The following is a 22,777-nucleotide window of genomic DNA, read 5'->3' as shown; positions in this document are numbered from 1 at the left end:
CAATATTATTAAATTTGCGTAATATTGATATTAAGATAGATGATGAGGATGCTGCCTTGATTCTGTTAGTTTCTTTACCAATATCATATGAAAACTTTAGGGAGTCTTTCATTAATGGTAAAGATTCATTGGCTTTAGAAGAAGTTAGATCTGCCCTTCACAGTAGAGAATTGCGACATAGCTGCAGTGGCACTATTTCGGATGGTCATGCTGTTGGGCTAGTTGCAAATAACCATCAGGGATATGGTAAACCGGGGAAAAAGAAGTTTTCTAAGAAACCAGTTAGTAGGGGTTCGAAACCAACAGATGTGTGCAATTACTGTAAGGAAAAGGGACATTGGAAGAATGAATGTCCAAAGAAGAGACAAAGTCAACATGAGAAAGCATCAGGTACTATTGTAGTTGCTGAAGATGGTACAAACTCCGAAGAGGATATTGCCTTAGTTGCTGATGGTCACACACATTACACTGATGTGTGGGTTCTGGATTTTGGAGCATCTTACCATATTTGTCTTAGGAGGGAATGGTTTTCAACCTATGAGCAGGTGGATGGTGGAAATATTTCTATGGCCAATAGCTCTACCTGCAAAGTGGTTGGGATGGGCTCGATCAATATTAGGACTCATGATGGAAAATTTTGTACACTGAACGAAGTTAGACATGTTCCACACATGACGAAGAATCTAATATCTCTAAGTCTTTTGGACAAGAAGGGGTTTAGTTTCAAAGGTGAAAGTGGAGCCTTACATGTTTACAAGGGTTCAGGTGTGATTCTAAAAGGTGTGAAGCGGGGCACTTTGTATTTTCTACAAGGTACTATGATATCTGATTCTACTGTTGTTGCTTTCTCCGAGATTGACCAAGGAGACATGACGAAGTTGTGGCACATGAGGCTTGGGCATATGAGTGAGAGGGGGATGCAAATTCTGGCTAAAGATGATCTTCTATGTGGGCATAAGATAAAGAATCTTGGTTTTTGTAAACATTGTATTTTTGGGAAACTACATCGCAGCAAGTTCCCCAAAACGATTCATAGAACAAAATGCACACTTGATTACATCCACTCTGATTGTTGGGGGCCGTCACGTGTAGAGTCTTTGGGGGTTCACAGGTATTTTTTGTCGTTGATTGATGATTATTCAAGGATGACCTGGATATTCATAATGAAGCATAAGAGGGATGCTTTCAAGAACATCAAGCAGTGGAAGGCATTAGTGGAGAATCAAACTGGGAAGAAGGTCAAGAGGTTACAAACTGATAATGGTTTAGAATTTTGTTGGTCTGAGTTTAATGAGTTTTGCAAGACTGAGTGGATTGTCAGACATCATACGGTTAGGAATACACCTCAGCAGAATGGTGTAGCAGAACGTATGAATCAGACACTACTGGAGAGAGCTAGGTGTATGCTCTCAAATGTTGGGTTAACAAGAATGTTTTGGGCTGAAGCAGTTAACACAGCATGCTATCTGATTAATCGTGAACCTCACACATGTATAAATCTGAAAACTCCTTATGAACTGTGGTCTGGGAAGCTTACTGATTACTCTATTTTGAGAACTTTTGGTTGCACGGTCTACTATCATGTCAATGAGGGGAAGTTGGAGCCAAGAGCATAGAAGGGAGTATTTATAGGCTATGGGAATGGTGTGAAAGGATATAGGATCTGGTCCCCTTCTGAGAAGAGGGTTATTCTGAGTAGGAATGTTGTCTTTGATGAAAATTCCATGCTTAACCCAACTATGAAGTTCACCATTCCGGTAAATTGTGGTGTCGAGAAACAGGTGGAGCGGGAAAAGACTAAGGCTAGTTGTGAAGCAGAGGAGAGTTTTTCTCAACCACTTTCAGCAGCAGAATTTTTCAGTTGCTCCATCATCATCTGTAGAACATCAAAATCTAGCTCTTAATCGCCTAGAAGAGCTAATTTTGGTGTACCTCCTATAATGTATGGCTATGAGGACATGGTTTCTTATGCTTTACAGGTTGCAGAGGAAGTGGATCCTCATGAGCCATCCACCTACAAGGAAGTTGTTACGGGTACTAAGTCTGTCCAATGGCTTGCTGCCATGGGAGATGAGATGGCGTCACTTCAAAAGAATCAGACTTGGGAATTAGCTAGAAGACCACCAGGGAGAAAGGTTGTCACTTGTAAATGGTTGTTCAAGAAGAAGGAAGGGTTGTCACCAGCTGAGGGGGTCAAGTATAAAGCTAGGTTAGTTGCTAGAGGGTTCAGTCAGAAAGAGGGAGTGAACTATAATGAGATATTCTCACCAGTAGTTAAACGTACTTCCATCAGGGTGCTACTTGCTATAGTTGCACATCAGGACCTGGAACTCGAACAACTAGACGTGAAGACAGCTTTCTTACATGGAGAGTTGGAAGAAGAGATATACATGACTCAGCCAGATGGTTTTCAGGAACCTGGAAAAGAGGAATATGTTTGCAAGTTGAAGAAGTCCTTATATGGACTGAAACAGTCTTCGAGGCAATGGTATAAGCGGTTCGATAGCTACATGTTTAAGATTGGCTATTCAAGGAGTCTGTATGACAATTGTGTCTACTACAACAAGCTCAAAGATGGTTCCTTCATCTATTTGGTATTGTATGTATATGATATGTTGCTAGTTGTTGAGAAGAAGTCTGACATTCAAAAGTTGAAAGGACTACTCAGTATAGAATTCGAAATGAAGGATTTAGGTGCTGCTAAGAAAATTCTGGGAATGAAGATCTACAGAGATAGAAGTCATAAGAAGCTATTCTTGTCACAAAAGGGATATATTCAGAAAGTTCTATCGAGGTTTAGAATGGCTACTGCTAAGCCCATTGATACTCCTAGTGCTTCAAATTCACATTTGTCTGTAGTATTTGCACCCAAATCATCTCAGGAGAAGGAATACATGTCACATGTTCCTTATGCTAGTGCAGTGGGAAGCTTAATGTATGATATGGTCTGCACTAGACCAGATCTTGCACATGCTGTTAGTGTTGTCAGTAGGTTCATGGGAGACCCTGGTAAGGAACACTGGCAAGTAGTGAAGAGGATTTTCCGCTATCTCATGGGTACATCTGATATTGGTCTCAGTTATGGTGGTGTTAGTCAGTGTTTAGTATCTGGTTACTCAGATTCTGACTATGTTGGAGATGTAGACAGTAGAAGATCAATGACCGGTTATGTATTCAAGCTTGGTGGTTCTGTTGTGAGTTGGAATGCTACTCTACACTCGACAGTAACTTTGTCTACTACAGAGGCAGAATATATGGCTTTGACAGAAGCTGCTAAGGAGGGAATCTGGTTGAAAGGATTGGTTAGTGACTTGGGTCTACACCACGATCAGGCTTCAGTGTACTGCGACAGTTTGAGTGCAATATGCTTAACCAAGGATCAAGTTCACCATGAAAGAACAAAACACATTGATGTGAGGTACCATTTTTTGAGAAGTGAGAAGAGGATCAAGGTAAACAAAGTGGGGACTGCAGACAATCCATCTGATATGTTTACCAAGCCGGTTCCGCAGAGCAAGTTTCAACACTGTTTAAACTTGCTCAATGTTAGAAGTTGTTGATTGCCCTTGAAGGGGCAAGGCCTGAGACAGAGCAGGTCACATCTGGGCATTCGGTGTAATGCATCTGTTTTGTTTATCTGGGCATTTAGTATAATACATCTGGCACATCTGGTATTTAAAGTACATCTGGTGCATCTGACTATCTGGGAAAATATTCAAGTCAAGGTGGAGATTTGTTGGTTTCTTTGCCTAGAATATTCTTTTTTGGGTGTTTGTCCCACATAGGAAGTGAGCAAGAAAAATATCTTGACCTGGCCCTATAAATAAAAGGCTTAGGTGTTAGTTTTTCTCTTGAACTATTGATTATCTGTAATCCGTGTTAACGATTATAGTGGAATATTTTTCAGTGGCTCTGCCCGTGGATTAGTCAGCACTTTTGTTGGATATCACGTTAAATCGGGTGTCGCTTTCATTTTGTCTTTTACTATTATTATTATCATTGTTCTCACATCCGTTATAACAGTATATTTATTTTTATTTAAATTTAGTCCATAAATATCCAAAATTATTTAAAATATTGTAAACCCGTTAATTTATATTGAAAATAAGCATATATTCTTCAATAGCATATTCATTTTTTTATTTTTCTAAGTTTTACTATCGATAAAGTTCCCAGCTTCATCTTTAAATAACTTCTTTAACTCCATTTACAAACGACGATGCATCTGTTTCACTTCATTTCTAGACAATGATGTTGTAACTAAGATGACGACGAAATGTAGCTAATTCGTCTCTTCCAAATTTAGATATTGTTTGTTTGTATTGTTCTCTCAGAATCGTTTTTAAACAATAAAAAATATTGATGTTAAAAAAGAGGAAATTTCTGATAAATATAATTAAAATTTAATTATTAGAGATTACGAAAATATAACATCATATGAAACCCACATGTATTGAATTTGCCGATTGGACAAGAATGACACAAAATGACGTATATCCCCTTAGTGAGAATGAATAAGAAGTGTGAATGAATGCAATTTGATTTTAAGACGAAGCGAGTTTGTTAGTCGAAATAAAGCATAACCAAAATCTCATAAATGCAACCTAGTTGAAACTTGAAATGTTGAGTGATTGATGATTTTAAATTAATTAAAATGGTTGAAATTTTGACCATAGAAGAAGAGTTGTTAATACTTAACCTACATTTTTAATTTTGTAGCACTTAAAAAGCCAAATTATTTCTTGAAGTTGGGGGAGATCTTTTTCCATTTTATTAAAGAATATGAGAAGACTAAATAAGTAAAAATTGATACCTAACAGTATTTTCTAATGCGATAACTATATGACTATCAAACATCTTTCTCTCCTTCAACTTCAATATTTTTTTATTGTTTTGCTAAATATTTTTTAGCACAACACAAACAAAGAAAATATAAACATGGATAGACGGATTAGCAACACTTTATCATTGTCTTAGTTCATAACATCATTGTCGGTAAATGAGCTGCGTCGTCATTTTGAAAATAGCACTAAGGAAGTTATATAAAGACATATGTGAAACATTTGCCCTTAGTAAAATTTAGAAAAAAAAATAAATATGTCACATACAAGAAGAATTTGTGTTATTTTCCATACAAATTAATGATTATAATATTTTTAATAATTTTAAATATTTAAATAGTTGATTCAATATATATATAAATATATATATATATATATAATTTATTTTATTTCAGGCCTTGTTCTATTTAGGTTTTTTAAATAATTCAAACAAAATTACTTTTTAATAATCACATCACTCATTTCATTAACCAAAAGATCATATTTTAAATTATTATTTTTTATTTTATTTTTATATATCAATAATATCCTTCAAAAAAAAATTTAAAAATAATTATTATTTACTCAATATAAAATCATTTAAGATCATTAATTTTTTTCTTTCATCTATGTTTCTTCAAAAAAAAAAAACTCTACCTATTTCCCCATTAAAAATAATATTAAGTAAAAATGTAACTGATGTGTGTCAACTACTCATGCGCCACGTGTTGAAACTGTTGTGTCAACTACCTACACATGCGTCATGTGATCAACTCATGTGATCATGCGCCACGTGTTGTAACTATTTGTTTTCTTCCTTCTCCCTTCTGTTAACTTCTCATTTCATTCCCATTTTAATTTTTTAGTTTAAAAGAGTTGTAGACTTGTTTATTAGGGTTGATAGCGTTTTTTCATATATAAATTTAAATTCAATTTTATTAGGTGTCTTGTGTTCAATTATTATGACATATTCCGCCGAATGAATATATGTATATATTATTTGATCTTTTATTTTTATCTAAATTTTACATCATTCTAAAATTGCTTTTCCAATAATTTTGTTTTTTAATAACAAATAAGTCTTTGTATATTTATCAACCACCTTTATTTTTAAATTAATATCTTGATTTAAATATGTTTTTATTTTTTTTTAAATATGACATATTAATTTGTCTTTAAGTATTTTTATTTATTTTAATAAAACTTTTTTTTTATTATTTTATTTTATTTCAATCTTTTTATTTAATAATATAATTTAAAAAATATATAATTATCATTTATTGTTAAAAAATAATGTGAATTGTTATTTTTATTTAATAATAACTTTTTATTATAATATTTTATGTAAAAGTATACCTTTGTAATAATATTATAAGTTAAATTAACAAATATTTATCCACAATTTAATAATATAAAATATATTAATTTTTTTTAATATTTATTAAATAATTAATTTAAAATTTAATTTTATTATAAATATCTTATGATATTATGAAAAAATAATATTAATAATTTTCATTTTTAAAAACTTAATAACAAAACTAATAGCCTTTAGGGTCATTTTATAAATTTATTAATCTTATAATCTCACCTTAACCATTTTCTAGTAAATTTTGTGAACTCAAATATACATATATAAAAACTATAAATTAAAATAATAAATATTTATCAACAATTTAAAATATATCAAAATATTAATTAGAATATATTAGTTTTTTATTTAAATATTTATTAAATAATTAATTTAAAATGCTAATATCCTTATTAAAATTTTATTATAAATTAGTTATAATGGTATGAAAAAGTAATATTAATAATGATTAAATAAAAAAATAATTAAATTTTTATCTTAAAAAAAATAATGACAAATTTAATATTCATTAACCCTTAATATTTATTTTTTTCCGCCACCCATAATAAGTTAGGACTCATTAATATTGTGATTTAACTTAAGCTATTTAATTGTGACCAACTATATCATTTACATGTTGAAATTTAATATCTTTGTTCCACAATCAACCTCTGGATATTAATTTCATGACCCAGTTTTGAAAATTTTGTACCAAATTGTCTTATTATTATCAAACGGTAAACCAACTACGTCTTACTTACCATGGTTTCAAAGTTGTACATTGTACCATTCAAATATTCAAAGAACACTTAAAATTCTTTATTTATATTTATAATTTTGTGTATATATATATAATTTAAAGGATTAACAATTCAAAATAACCACTAAACTCACAATTAAAAATGTTGTACATTGTACCATTCAAATATTCAAAGAACACTTAAAATTCTTTATTTATATTTATAATTTTGTGTATATATATATAATTTAAAGGATTAACAATTCAAAATAACCACTAAACTCACAATTAAAATACTCATCTCTAGATTTTATGTATAGTCAATCTACAAATTATTAACCCAATTTATAATTGAGTGTTATTATATATTCGTGTAATCTAATTTTTTTCAACCTTAAATCATTTAAACATTTATCAATTGATTATCAATTTTAAAATATTATTTTTCTAATGTACAAAATTTGAAAAAAAAAACTCAATTTTTAATTAGTATTTGTTTATACAGATCATATTAATATTAGTATTAATATATAATTTATCTATTTTTTTAACAAGAATTAATTACTATGAGATGATGTCATCAATATTAAAATCTATTATATATAATAAAATATTTGTAATCGTGGAAATTAATAAAAAAATATTAATTTATTTATTCTATAAAATATTTTTTTTTTATTAAATAATGATTAATAAAATCCGTCTACTATATTGGTAACAGTAAAAAGTAACTAATTTATCAATTATATTAAATCAAACCCGTATTTCTTCCCAATTTCAATTGAAGATAAACCTTCACTGCAAATAAAAAAAGAACTTAATAAAAATTACTATTTTTTAAAAGTAATTCTAAAATTGTATAATTCCAACTAACTAATTTTAAGATTACAAATAATTTGAATAGTTTTAGATATTGAAATCTTAATTAGAATAAAAAAGGGAAAATAAACTATATTAGAGTTCAAAGAACAACTATAATTAATTGTTCAAAAAAAAGTTTATTTGCTAAAAACAAAATTCATTTTGTCAAAAATTAAAGCCAAACATATTTCTTATAAAGAGTTGATCAATTCTTTTTTTTATAATTTAATTTTAAAATTTATAAAATATTATTTTTCATCAACTCTTCACATATTTTTTTTTTATTTAATTCAATAACATTTTTATATTAAAGAAAAATAAAATCACTTTTAACTTTTACTTTAGAATTTTTTTAATAGTGATTATAGAAATACTCATTTTTAATAATTATCTATCTTAAACAATATATATTTATATTTATAAGAGACAATTCATAGTTTTTTTTTTATTAATTTTTGTAATTTTCTATTATTTAAAGTATTTATTATTTGATTTAACAACTACTATACACTAAAATTAACTTAATAACTATATAAAATAGATTAAATAAAATAAATGTATTTATATTTTAAATATAAATATATATCGGTATATTTCTTTTATTATATTTTTATATATTATAAAAATAATTAATACTTTTAAAATATCAATATAAATAGTATATATCTTGTTAAATAATTTAATATTTTTTTTATAATTATTATTCTACTTTAAAATTCGATTAACCATGATCTCACTTTAATATTAAATTAGATATTTTCCTATTTCTAACCTTCAATTATTCGTTATCAATAATTAGTTGGTAATTATGATTCTCCTATTATATAAATGTTTTAAAGGGTAAAGTCCTATCATGCAGTTGGTAATTATGATTCTCCTATTATATAAATGTTTTAAAGGGTAAAGTCCTATCATGCCCTTAGGTGTCATGGAGGATCTAGGCTTGTTAAGCTTAGCCTAGGACCGAGATATTCGACCGAGGATTTTTGGTCTGGACAAAAACCTAAATTTGAGAAATTCAAACTTGGGACCGAAACTTAAGACCGAGAATTTTAACTGGACCAAGCGGTCCAACCGATGTTCTTAAGCTAGGATCGAGAAATCCGACCGAAAATTTTCACCTAGGATCGAGAATTCCAACCTATGACTGATGATTCCAGAACCTAGGACCGAGGAATCTAGATCCAAAACTGAGAATCCTTAAACCCAAGACCGAGAATCCACTTTTCAAAAATTCAAAATTATTTTTGTAATTTTGGGATCTCAAACTATTTTCTAAAATCCTGAAAAATTAGAAAATGATTTTAAAATATTTTTAAGGTCTATTTGATTTTATTTTTAAACCCTACCCTTAAAATGACTAATGTTCTTTAGGTATAATTCTCCCTAGTTATCATCAACAACAAGTACCAACATTTTAAATATTATTGTTTCAATATTTTAAATAACGTTAAAATCTAAAAACATGACTAGGACTAGAATAATAATCGGTTAAAACTCAAACATTATATAATTGATTTTCAAAAATCAACTTTATAAGTGGAGACCGTTTTATAACGAGTACGGTGGATGAAGCGCGAAAGTCATTTCTCGGATATCATCGAACTACGAATTAAAAGAAACTCTGGCCAATAAGTTGTATATGTATGTCAACTTTTATTTATTTTCAAAAATATTAATCGATGAATTTGATTTAAAATAAATAATTTTTTAAATTAATTATGTTTAATTAATTTAAAATAAAAAATTTCTAAAAATCAAATTGTGATTTGATTACAATCCCAAATCCAGGAATCAATAAATTTTTAGAAAAATAATATTTTATTTTAAAAAGAAAATTTTTTACACGTAAATCTATACAAAATGATTTTTTTTTTGGAGTACAGTATGGTCAATCCGCAAACCAATAACCCGATCCGTTATACTCATATAACGAGTTATACGTTGTGGTGCGACAACCCGATAATTTATAGTTAAGTGTTATTATATATATTCATGCTATCTAATTCTTTTTATCTTTAAATTATTTAAACATTTAAATATTTATCAATTGATTATCAGTTTTAAAATATTATTTTTCTAATGTACAAAATTTGAAAATTTGAGAAAAAAACATAAAAAATAAAATAAACTCAATTTTTAATTATTATTCGCTTAATATAGATAATATTAATAGTATTAATATAGAATTTATCTAATTTTTAATAAGAATTAATTACTATGAGATTATGTCATTAATATTAAAATCTATTTTATAATAAAATGTTTGTAATCGTGGCAATTAATAAAAATATTAATTTATTCATTCTATAAAATATTATTTTTTATTAAGTAATGATTAATAAAATTTGTCTATGATATGGTAATAATAATCAAAAAAAAAAGTAACTAATTTCTCAATTATACTAAATCAAACCCGTATTTCTTCCCAATTTCAATTGAAGATTAATCTTCATAAACCTTCACTACAAATAAAAAAGAAATTAAATAAAAATTATTATTTAAAAAAAGTTTATAATTCCAACTAACTTTTTTTGGGATTAAAAAAAATTTGAATTAAATAGTTTTAGATAAATATTTGAAATCTTAACTAAATAAAAAAGGGAAAACATCGTTACAATAATATACTATATTAGAGATCAAAGAACAATATCATTAATTGTAAAAAAAAGAAGATTATTTGCTAAAAAAAATCATTTTATCAAAAATTAAAACCAAACATATTTCTTATAAAGAATTGATCAATTTTTTTTTTATAATTTAATTTAAAATTATAAAAATAAATCATCCATTCTTCACATTATTATTATTTTTTAATCTAATTTAATCACATCTAATAAAATCACTTTTAACTTTTACTTTACAATTTTTTAAAAGTGATTATAGAAATACTCATTTTGAATAATTTTCTATCTTACAACAATATATATTTATATTTATAAGAGACAATTTATAGTTTTTTATTTATTAATTTTTGTAATTTTCTATTCTTTAAAGTATTTATTATTTGATTCAACAACTACAATACACTAGAAATTAACTTAATAACTATTTAAAATAGATTAAATAAAATAAATATATTTCTATTTTAAATTTAAATATAAATATATATCGGTATATTTCTTTTATTATATTTATAAAAATAATTAATACTTTTAAAATATCAATATAAAAAGTATATATCTTGTTAAATAAATTAATATTTTTTTAATAATTATCATTCCATTTTAAAATTCAATTAACCAGATCTCACTTTAATATTAAATTAGATATTTTCCCATTTCTAACATTCAATTATTCATTATCAATAATTAGTTGGTAATTATGATTGTCCTATAATATATTTGTTTTAAAGGGTAAAGTCCATTATACCCTAAGGTGTCTACATTCATCCAAATAAGAAATTAACAATTTTTATTCTTTTTACATTTAAACTTACTCATCTAGATTATATAATCTACATTTTTAATTGATTTTTTTTAGAAAAATAAAAAAATAGTATTTAAATAATATAATTAATGAGATATCTATCTATAATCTAAATAAACATATCCCAAATATGAAGAGATAAGAATAAATAGAATATTCAATATATATGACAGGAATTATACTCTCATCACGTCCGTCCATTATTTATCACTATGAACATCCAAGCAAAAATAAATTAATATTTACGTGGAGTCTCTTCATTGGTTTACAATATATATATATATAATTGTTTCTCTCTCTTCTTTCATTTGACCTGAATCCTTCCCTGATCATATGAATCTTCTTCTTCTTCCATTACCCCACCACCATTGTTATCGGATCTTCTTCTTCTTGTTCTTCATCTGTGGATGAAATTTTGCTACCTATGCCAGGAGAAAATCTGTTTCAGTTTCAATTAGATATAAATGCAGGCGACCATGGATGATAATCACGCAAATACAACTCCGTCCGCCGCCGGGATTAAGGACGGATCTGAAACGGTGATTCTCTTCGGGAAATACGAGATTGGAAGGTTATTAGGACATGGAGCTTTCGCCAAGGTATACCACGCTCGTAACATCGAGACAGGACAAAGCGTGGCGATTAAGGTTATATGTAAGAGGAAATTGATCAAAGGAGGTTTATCTCTAATGGCTAATGTTAAGAGAGAGATTACTATCATGAGACGATTATGTCACCGTCATATCGTGCGTTTGTTTGAAGTTCTTGCAACGAAGACGACGATCTATTTCGCGATGGAATTTGCTAAAGGAGGTGAGTTATTTGCTAAAGTTGCTAAAGGACGATTTAGCGAAGATCTAAGTCGTAGATATTTTCAACAGTTGATATCCGCTGTTGGATTTTGTCATTCAAATGGTGTGTATCATCGAGATTTGAAACCGGAGAATCTTCTTCTTGATGATAATTGGGAGCTTAAGGTTACGGATTTTGGTTTAAGTGCTGTTAGAGATCAAGTTCATTCAGATGGTCTTCTTCATACGTTGTGTGGAACTCCGGCTTATGTTGCACCGGAGATTTTAGCGAAGAAAGGATACGATGGTGCAAAGGTTGATGTTTGGTCGTGTGGAGTTATACTTTTTGTACTCAGTGCTGGGTATCTTCCATTTAATGATAGGAATTTGATGGTTATGTATTCGAAGATCTATAAAGCTGAATTTCGTTGCCCGAAATGGATATCATCTGATACAAAGAGATTTCTTCATCGTCTTCTTGATCCGAATCCTCAAACTAGGATTACTATTGATGAGATAATTCTCGATCCATGGTTTAGAACTGGGTATATTGAGGAAACTAATATTATTAATTCCATTGAATTTGATTTGATTGGTCATAATGAAAGAGAATACTTAAATGCTTTTGATCTGATTTCATTCTCATCTGGGATTGATCTAACTGGGCTTTTCAACAAGGCGTATTCAGTTTCGAAAGAGAGATTTGTATCGGGGGAGGAACCGGAAACGATTGTTTCGAAAATGGAGGAGGTGGCGAAGGGGGAAGGGGTTGGAGTTACGATTAAGGATGGTTGGGGATTGAAGATGGAAGGACAGAATGGTAATTTTGTAGCGGCGGTGGAGATACGGCGGCTTAATAGGGATCTGGTTGTGGTTGAGATTCGGAGAAGAGAAAGTGATGTTGGACCGAGCCAACGGATATGGAATGATAAAATTAAGCCGAAGTTGTTGGGATTAATTTTTCAATCGGAAAGACGGGTCGATGTTTGCGATGGCGATGGCGGCGGTGGTGGTTAATGGGAAACTCAAGTGGCTTGTGCGTTTGTGTGTTTTCTTCCATTAATGCCCCGCTGACAATTCAAGGCAAAGGGCTGGCGTCTATATGTAAGAATTGGACTGAAATGATTATGATTTGTTGAGAGAAGAGAAGAGAATGTAAATAGAAACAATGGTGAGAACTTCAATTAAATTAAAAATGTAGGGAGTGCAATTTTTATAGTTCTATATCGATTTAATTTAGAGGACTATTGTGACATAAGAGAGTGACTCAGATTTGGAAGGATTATTGCAAACAAAAAAAATTTCTTTCATTTATCTTCAAATTATTTATTCAGTTTTATTCTCAAACGATGATGTAATTGTACTGTTTCATTTACTGTAAATTAAAATGACGTGGTTGTTGTAGACCGGACGATTCAAGATATACTGCGGGTTCGTCATATTTCATTGTTTTTTGTACTTGTTTTTTTTAATTAAGGAGAACTATGTGTATATTGATTTCATTGAGAAAATGAATTTTGAATTGGGTTTTGTCGTATTTCACTGTTTCGTTACGCTATGGTGTAACGAATAGCGAAATGTGATAAGAACTCGTAATATGTTTGAATCGACGGGTCTACAACAACCCATATTAGTTTATAACATCGTTGTCTGAAAATGGAGTAGAGCTAAGGCCGGCCCTAAGGTAAGGTAACTAAGACAACGCCTAGGCCCCCTCCATCTTAGGCTCCAAGGTTCAACCTAAGACCTCTTAAAAACTATTATGATTTAACTGTATTGATCTTTTCAATATAACATAAAATATAAGAAAATTAAATAAAAATTAAAAACAATTTTTTTTTTGCATAAGCCCCAAACTTCGGGCCGGCCCTGAGTAGAGCATGTGCGTGGATGTTTGAGAATGAAATAGATGAAATCTATGAAGAGAATGTGAGTTTTTCTTGTAGTAAGCCATAAAAAAAATTGAATATGCCACATATATTGCATTTTTTTAACAAATTAACTATGTTATAACATTTTAAATACTTTTGTTAGAAAAACTAGATAGTTAATTAATAAGTAATTAACTATCTAAAAGAATTTAACCAAATTCAACTTTATGTGTAGGTGCATATCTTCAACCAGACCGGTCAAACCGATTTCACTGAAAAAGCTCAAAGCCAGAATTCCTAAATGAATTTATCTCTTTAGAAATCCGGACTGGCTCAACCCCAGAACCGGTTGAATTGCAAACCGAAATTGTCCGGCTAATTCAATATCTTGAAGATCTTAAAGCCACCATATATTTCCAACGGACATATTATTCAAAGATTATCTGAGATATGTTGGAAGATAATGTGTTAAGAAAAACAAAATATTCCTTGGGAATATGCAGAAGAAGGTTCTGAAACAAGGAAAAATACAGGCAAATGATTACCTGACTTTGCATAAGTCCACAAGCAACCTTTAAGGGGCAGGCGGCCGCCAAATGTACAACTGCCATGTGTATAAAAGATAAAGCGTGCAAGTCACCTAATCCGGACCGGCACGGCTCCTTCTGACCAATCACCTTGAAGAGAGAGAAATATGACCGTTGTCATATTTCCAATATAAAAGAAAGCACAAAGGCTGAAGAAAAGCTCTCTGGTTTAGTCTAAGCTCTCCGCGTGAAAACTTGCTCTTCTTGAACCTGATTCTTGCACTCATCATATAAGCCTTGGACTCTTAACCTTGCGAATAAATTCTGATAAATCTGCAAAGCCATTGAGTGATAAGAATCAACAGAAGAAATTTGTATTCTTACATATTTGTAAAAGTGTATTACAATACTGTGTGAGTATTGTAAAGTGATCATCGAGCAGTAAATAAGACTCGATTGTGTATTGTAATTTGTGGTTGAATATTCCTTAGTGAATATCCTTCTCATTGTTTGAGAAGAAGGGGTGACGTAGGAGCTATATCTCCGAACATCCATAAAATTTGTGTTCTGTGTTATTCATTTATTTTTGGCCACCAAACCAACCGAACCGGTTTCCCTCATTCTAACCGACTTCTCTCCACTCTCATTTCCAACCGATCCGTGTGTGTTGCTTCAGGCTGAAACAAACATTTCCGCCCTTGAACTCAGTTCAAGAGTTTGTGACAGCCTGTGTAGTGTTAAGACTGGTTCTAATCTCTAACCGGATTAGGGCCAATTGGTGTGTGTGTGTTATTGTAAGAGGTCTCCCTTAGCCGGACCCCGGTCCCGTATCGGCGATCCCGATCCTAACAAGTGGTATCAGAACAGCTAGTCTCAACACTCAAGCAACATAAAGCTAGCAAATATGACTTACAATGAGAAACCCCCAATGCTAAAAAGTGAGGCGTTTGCTGATTGGAAGGTTCATATGTATCTACATCTGATTACCATGGACGATGAGATGATGACCATTCTTATAGAAGGTCCGGTAAAGATTGAGAAAGAGAAAAATGCACGAACAACCGAAGATAGGAGAAGGAATAACCTAGACAACCATTGCATGAGACATATTTTCAAATCTATGGACCAAAACACTTTCGGTAAAGTCAGAGACTACAAAAATGCAAAGGAAGCTTGGGAAACCGTGATTCCGCTTCATGAGGGAAATGAAAGAACAAAAGAAAACAAGATACTGGTGGCAACTCAAAAGTTTGAGAATATTAAGATAAAATTGGGTGAAACCATGAAGGAGTTTAGTGATCGGTTCACAAATGTGGTGAATGAGTTGTTGTTAGAAAAATTAAGATAGTTAATTTATTTAAGTAAATTAACTATCCAAAGAACTTAATCAATTTCAACTATATGTGTAGGCACATCCTCAACCAGACCGGCCAAACCGAATTCCTAAATTGATCTATCCTCTCGGTTAAACCAAATCAGCTCAATCACATCCGCAGAAACCTGGATCGGTTTAACTTCAGACCCGGCTTAAGTTGCAAACTGATAATGTCCGGCTGGCTCAACGTATTGAAGATCCTAAAGCCAACGGGAAGATTATTCAAAGTTATGGATACTTTGAAGGTGACATAAACAAATACTCCTTGGGAATATGCAGAAGAAGGATCTGAAACAAGGAATGCGACAAGCTAATGATTACTGATGTTATCTAAGTTCATAAGCAACCTCCAAGGAACAGGCGACCGCCTAATGCACTGTTGCCATGTGTACAAAAGACAAAGCATGCACGCCACATAATCCGAACCGGCACGACTCCTTGTGACCAATCAACTTAAGAGAGATAAATATGACGGTTGTCATATTTCCCATATAAAAGGAAGCCAAAGTATTGAAGAAACATACGGGATTCAAATAACTCTTTTGATCAAAAAGTTCTAAGTATTTACATTCTCTGTAAAGTGTATTACATCACTGTGTGAGTTCTATAAAGAAAACGACGAGTAGTAAATAAGACTCGATCGTATTGTGTATTGTGTTGTTGAATATTCCATTAGTGAATATCCTTCTCACTGTTTAAGAAGAAAGGGTATCATAGGAGTTTTATCTCTGAACATCCACAAAATCTATCTTGCGTTTTTCTTTATTTACGGTTACCTCATCAACCAAACTGAATCACTATATATACTCCAACCGAACCGAATCATTACTTTACCAACCCAACCGACTTTACTTCATTCCAACCAATTTCTCCATACTACATTCCTTAACCGAACTGTGTGTGTTGCTTCAGGTTGAAACATACATTTCCTCCATTGAACTCGGTTCAAGATTTTGTGACAACTGCGTAGTGTTAAGAACGGTTCTAATCTTCCCAGTGCTTAGGACATAAAAACAATGGTGATGCGAGTATCTAACTGTCTCGGGCAAATGAAACTACATGATGTGTTTGAGGATCAACGTCAACCGCAACCAAAGCTTTGGTGACATCTATGGAGCCAACCATTCCGGCACCAATCAAAACCGTTGAACAGTTTACCGAAGATGTGATGGCCATGCTTGCAAGAAAATTCGAAAGATTCATAAAGAAGAGTCAACCATCGAACAACTTCAACTATAACTATGGTGATAAATATAACGTTGGATGTTATAATTGTAGTACTTTAAGTCACTACAGGTCGGAGTGCAGAAGACCAAGGAGAGATGACCGAAGACTGGATGACCGAAGACCGGCTGACAACAACCAAAGAGGTGAGCATCAACAATCCGGTGAAGGCAAAGAAATTCAAAAGGCATTACTAGCCGATGACGGTGGGAGCTATTGGGCTTATTCTGACACGGAGAACGATGACTAGTTTTAATCCATTCTGATCATGTTTGATCAAAAACAAAAAAATTTATAAGAAAATAAAATTTTAATTTCTTGAATTGGTCAAAACGAACAAATAGTGTTCATATTTTGGTTTCATTCAACCATATAGAGCATAAGGAAGTTATTGACAAGCTCCTTACGCTTCATTAAAGCCCAAAAACCATAAACCTATTTTTGACCATAAAACTGTTTGGTTTATATGGAATCTATTCCCGATCAAATGACATATCAAGATGATGTTTAAAATGATCGTGGGAACTTTGTGAATTCACCAAACATAAAGTTTGGTGTTTTAGAGGACCGAAAAACCTAACCCAAGTTTAACCTAGACCTAGGGAGTCCAACCGAGGATTCCCGCACCCGATCGAGAATCTCTGAGCTATGACCGAAGGAGTCCCACTGAAGATTTCAGCACCCCAACTGAGAATCTCCGAACTCGACTGAGGATTCCCGCACCCGACCGATGATTACTACAACTGACCGAGGAACCTCAGCACCTCGATCGAGGACTTTGGCACCCCAACCGAGCATCCTCGCACCTCGACCGAGAGGTTCCAACCCATGACTAGGGGTTTTAGCCCCAGACCAATGAAATTCGCACCTAGGACCGATAATATCGGTCCTAAGGCCAGTTTGGTTCCAATTTTTAATTTACAAAATTATTTTTATAATTTTAGAAATTCAAACCATTTTCTAAAAATTTGAAAAATTAGAAAATGATTTCAAAATAGTTTTAGAATATTTTCATAAAAAATATTTTGATAAAGGCTTGTTTGAGATTTATTTTGAAACAATAATGCCTTTAAAACTAATGTTCTTCGTGTACATTTATCTTCAATCATCGCCATCAACTATAGGTTCCAGCATTTAAATATTGGTGTTACAATTTTAAATACACAAAAACATGTGCATGTCTAGAATTTGAAGAATAATTGGTTAAATAAAATATTATACATCAATTCTTCAAAAGCCAAGATTTTATAAATTAGAGACCGTTTTTTAACAGGTGCGAAGGATACAGTGCGAAGCTTTTTCTGAGTTTCTCCAAACTACAAACCAAAAAGAAACTTTAGTTAAAAATATGTTTGTATACCTATACTTTTTATTTTTTTTAAAATAAAATTTATTTGACAACTCTTTATCAAAATTTTAATTAATTACTTTTAATTAATTTTAATACATATTTCTAAAAATCAGATTTAAAATATTATTTAAAATTTGATCATAAATTAATTATTGTATAAATAATTTCGAAAGGTTAGCACATATTTATAAATCTTTTAAAATAATGTTTTATTTAAAAATATTTCTTGACATATGAACCGATGTTAAAATTTTCGAACCTCAAACTTTTTCAGGACAAAGGTTTTCGGGATTACAATTATAATCAATATGTAAATGTTTATTATTAAGAATAATATTTGTTTAATCCATCCAATTTTATTTAATAATGATATGAAATCATTATTATTATTATTATTAATATTTATAATTCTACATCTCTAACAAGTTACATATAATAAAATATTCATATTTATATGTCTCATCAAATTATTTATTTTTACAGAATTTGGTTAGATCGTGATTGTAATTTGATTTATAAATCGTATAGAAAAAAATATAAATGAAATATTGTGTTAGATCTCAATCGAGGATTGTCGTTAAAATTCAAATTACCACATATTGAGTTTGGACTTAAGTTTCGACACCCACATGCACATATAACTCTTTCATTTTTCAAAATCGCAACCACATATAATATTTATTGTATAAGGTCTGAGCAAGCTTCAATTCAAAATAATATTTTTTCAAATTCGCATCCACATATACCACCATACACTCTTTCAAAAATGTTTTATTAACACTCACTCTCAATTTAAATCTAATTTCTTTAGAGCATGGCTATCCATGACCCAAAAATGGGTCATGATGCCGGTTGTCGTTGATTGTGTGGGTTTATCATGACCAATTGGTTGGTTATTCAATGACCAAAACCACAATAAATTAATTACGTCTTGCTTTTTGTCAATTTTTGACAAAAATCATAACCAAACCCATCCAATAAAATGCTGTCATTTGTCAACCTTTAATTGGTTGCCCAGACTTTTTTTTATCTCTTAGGTTTAAAACTCGATTTTAGCATTATTTATAATTTTAAAAAATAAATAAAATATACCAAAATTCATAATTTTTCGAGATCTATAAATAGAGACCACTCTTGCTATATTTCGGAGTACAAAATAAATCATCATTTTCTCCATTTCTTACTAATTATCCTCCTTTATTTACAATTATCCATAATTAATACTAAATTATTATGGATAACTAAAACAATAATCCAAACACTTCCGCTGATTTTGATCTCGAATATGAAAGTTTTCGATAGTTCAAGCGTAATAATCCAACCGGGTGGCAAAATATGATGTCGCCGGGAGATAATTACGGTATATCTCAGAATTTGCCCGAAAACTTCTATCAAAACTCCCAACAAAATTTCGATACCTACCCACAAAATTACCAGAATTTCGAAGATAGCTATTTCCAATCATACACCATAGTCCTAGAGACACAAAATTCGTACGACCAATATGACGTAAAAGACGATGCCTTTAACGTTGGTGTTGGTCGAGGAAAGAAAGTTGTAGTGAAAAAGAAAAACACGGGCAAAGAAGCTATCGGCAAGGAAAAAATTCCATAAGAGAAAATGGAAGATGAAGTGCTCATCGCTTCGTTCATGAAACACAACACCAATGCTATTGCATCGACTAACCAAAAGGCTACCCAACTATGGAGTAAGGTGCATAAGTCGTTTGAGGAGGCTTAGAGACAACGACCGTACAAAATCCACGTACGAAATGGGAACACGCTTCGAAGTCGGTGGAGAAGAATTGCTACAGTAGTGACCAAGTGGGTTCCTGCATATGATGTTGCGACTAAGAGAATGAGTAGTGGTCAGAATGAGGCTGATGTCCTAAAAAACGCTATAAAGATATATGAACACCAGCATAGTTCTTGGGATTTTGATCATGCATGGCGTCTTTTGCGGAATTTCAACAAATGGGAAGAACTAGTCAATCCTAGAGAAAAAAACACTGAAAGTGAACAACCTTCTAGTGGTAGCGGAAAGTGAAAAAATATCGATGGTGGTTGTGCGACGCCAGAGACACCCGCTACTGATGATGACGTCTTTGGTGGTGCTAGAAGCCGTCCAATTGGTATTAAGAAATCCAAAGAACTGGCTAGAGGAAAGCTTAAGAAAGATCCAAACATTACAAACTTTGCCACCAGACTTCAACTACATGACGAAGCTGCAACTAAACGGGAGGAGATGAGACAACAAATACTAGAGTTTGAGATGGAAAAGGAAAGGAAGAGGCAAGAAGAGAGAGCACAATACTTCCAACTAGAACAAGAGAAGCTTGAGTGAGACAAGAAGAAGATGAAATTGACTACTCTTTATCAGCTTATTGCCAAGTCCAATTTGACCCCCCCGGAAGAAAAACTCAAGGATAAACTCATGTGTGAAGTTGGTGATTATCTTTAATTAGTTTGTTTCCGTGCTAAGTGTTGGATTATGGTTTTCAATTTCCGCAATGTTATGTAATTTCTGCAGTGTCTAATGTGTTGTAATCTTCTCTTTAATATTGTAATTTTCTGCTGTAATGTGTTATGTGTAATGTGTTCTAATTTTCACTTTGTGTTGTATTTCCGTGTTTATTTCAGTAATGTTGATTTATTTCAAAAATATTTTCACAATTATGACGAATCTGAAAAAGTAAGAAAATGAATTGACAACACCAACACCATTACTACGAATCTGAAAAGTAAGAAAATGAATTGACAACACTAATATTCAATGATTACGAATCTGAAAAGTTGGAAAATGAATTGACAACACCAACCCATTATAATAGTATCCGATGTTAATAATGCCAAGTGTAGTAAAGTAGTATCCAATGTTAGTAATAAAAGGAGTAGCAAAAGAATCCAATGTTATATCCCTATATATAACTTAGGATTATTTAGCTTATAACACACACAACAAATATATCTCAAAAGATAAAGCCTCCTGCAACACTACTCTCACGAAAACATGTCACAATATGAAAACTACTATTCTTCATCCGCTAATATGTCGATGTACTATTGTTATTCTTCATCCCCTCCACCAAGTTCTTCGGATGACGATGAAGTCAATGAATTGATTGATGAAGCGGTGAATTATATTGTCCATGAATATGTTCCGAAAAATTATCCACAAAAACACATCCGAAATCGCAGTAAGGGAAGAGAGTACTATGAACGAGAACGAGAAGTCGATCACAAATCCCTCATGAGGGACTACTTTGGAGAAAATCTGACCTATCCAGATTATATGTTTCGACGGAGGTTTAGAATGTGCAAAAACGTATTTCTTCGACTAGTGAATGCAGTTGAGGTGCATGATGAATTCTTCCATCAAAATAAAGATTCCACAGGTCGGTTGGGTGTGTTAGCTTTGCAGAAATGCATGGCAGTAATGCATATTCTAGCGTATGACACATGCGCGGATAGTGTCGATGAATATTTAAGAATGAGAAAAAGAACGACAATGATTTCTCTTCAAAAATTCACCAAAGCTGTCATTGACACCTTTGGAAGGCAATATTTACGCAGGCCTACTCGATTGGATTTAGAAGAACTATTGCGCAAAGGGGAGCGGCGTGGATTTCCAGGCATGATTGAGAGTATTGATTGCATGCAATGGGAATGGAAAAATTGTCTGACTGCTTAGAAAGGCCAATATCAAGGTCAAAGTGGGAAGGCAACACTAATATTAGAAGCGGTTGCATCTGAAGACTTGTGCATTTGGCATGTTTTTTTTGGCATGTCAGGATCATATAACGACATTAACATCCTTCATAAATCATCGGCGTTCGATGATGTTCTGGAAGGTCGAGTACCAGATTCCAACTTTGTGGTGAATGGTAATAATTATGATAAGGTATATTATCTCACAGATGGTATCTATCCACAACGGGCTTCATTCATCCAGTCAATAACCCTTCCCAGACACCAAAAGAAAAATTGTTTGCAAAACACCAAGAGGCTGCTAGAAAAGACGTTGAACGTGCATTTGGGGTGCTTCAAGCTCGATTTGCAATAATTCGTAAGCCATCGCTCGCATGGAATCGAGACGTTATTAGCAAAATCATGATGGCTTGTATCATTATGCACAACATGATAGTTGAAGATGAAAGAGACACATATGATGGTTATGATAACCCGTAAGAATTCGTGGAAGATAATTCCGCAAACAAATCGTAGAGGCGTGCAAGTAAGACCGGTAGAAGGAAGAAGTTAAACAGGCTATATGTTGAACAAGACGGTGATTTTGAGTTCTCGAGTGAACGTATTGTGGATATCAATACGTATTTGGCCAACAAGGACGATGTTGTAGATAAAAACACGCACCTGCTACTGAAATCGGACTTAGTCGAAAACATATGGCAATTATATGGAGCGACTGATATGTGAAATAT

At 31.7% G+C, this 22,777-nt stretch overlaps 3 protein-coding genes across 3 annotated transcripts; all 3 read left to right on the top strand.

Annotated features, from left to right (window-relative positions):
• Nucleotides 1-11,526: 11,526 nt before the first annotated feature.
• On the top strand, nucleotides 11,527-13,214 carry LOC124927958 (CBL-interacting serine/threonine-protein kinase 14-like). The gene has a single exon (XM_047468468.1). The coding sequence runs from the start codon at nucleotides 11,665-11,667 to the stop codon at nucleotides 13,006-13,008; it is 1,344 nt and encodes a 447-aa protein (XP_047324424.1). The 5' UTR covers nucleotides 11,527-11,664; the 3' UTR covers nucleotides 13,009-13,214.
• A 6,982-nt stretch (nucleotides 13,215-20,196) lies between these two features.
• LOC124924490 lies at nucleotides 20,197-20,682 on the top strand. The gene is made up of 2 exons (XM_047464522.1): nucleotides 20,197-20,371; nucleotides 20,417-20,682. The coding sequence occupies exons 1-2, from the start codon at nucleotides 20,197-20,199 to the stop codon at nucleotides 20,680-20,682; spliced, it is 441 nt and encodes a 146-aa protein (XP_047320478.1).
• A 705-nt stretch (nucleotides 20,683-21,387) lies between these two features.
• Nucleotides 21,388-22,526, top strand: LOC124924489. Its single transcript, XM_047464521.1, has 3 exons — nucleotides 21,388-21,970; nucleotides 22,130-22,222; nucleotides 22,291-22,526. The coding sequence occupies exons 1-3, from the start codon at nucleotides 21,388-21,390 to the stop codon at nucleotides 22,524-22,526; spliced, it is 912 nt and encodes a 303-aa protein (XP_047320477.1).
• Nucleotides 22,527-22,777: the final 251 nt, after the last annotated feature.

The sequence above is a fragment of the Impatiens glandulifera genome, chromosome 2 (genome assembly GCF_907164915.1).
Source record: "Impatiens glandulifera chromosome 2, dImpGla2.1, whole genome shotgun sequence".
Classification (NCBI taxonomy): domain Eukaryota; kingdom Viridiplantae; phylum Streptophyta; class Magnoliopsida; order Ericales; family Balsaminaceae; genus Impatiens; species Impatiens glandulifera.
Note: the sequence above shows the minus strand (reverse complement) of the source record. Positions and strands in the feature narration are given on the sequence as shown.

What these genes read in the sequence shown, in the direction of transcription:
- LOC124927958 (XM_047468468.1), top strand. Translation starts at nt 11,665, where the DNA reads ATGCAGGCGACCATGGATGATAATCACGCAAATACAACTCCGTCCGCC.
- LOC124924490 (XM_047464522.1), top strand. Translation starts at nt 20,197, where the DNA reads ATGAGTAGTGGTCAGAATGAGGCTGATGTCCTAAAAAACGCTATAAAG. An exon ending in AAGTGAACAACCTTCTAGTG is followed by an intron (nt 20,372 to 20,416) that starts GTAGCGGAAAGT and finishes GTGCGACGCCAG; the next exon opens with AGACACCCGCTACTGATGAT.
- LOC124924489 (XM_047464521.1), top strand. Translation starts at nt 21,388, where the DNA reads ATGTCGATGTACTATTGTTATTCTTCATCCCCTCCACCAAGTTCTTCG. An exon ending in GGAGCGGCGTGGATTTCCAG is followed by an intron (nt 21,971 to 22,129) that starts GCATGATTGAGA and finishes TTGGCATGTCAG; the next exon opens with GATCATATAACGACATTAAC. An exon ending in TTCCAACTTTGTGGTGAATG is followed by an intron (nt 22,223 to 22,290) that starts GTAATAATTATG and finishes TCATTCATCCAG; the next exon opens with TCAATAACCCTTCCCAGACA.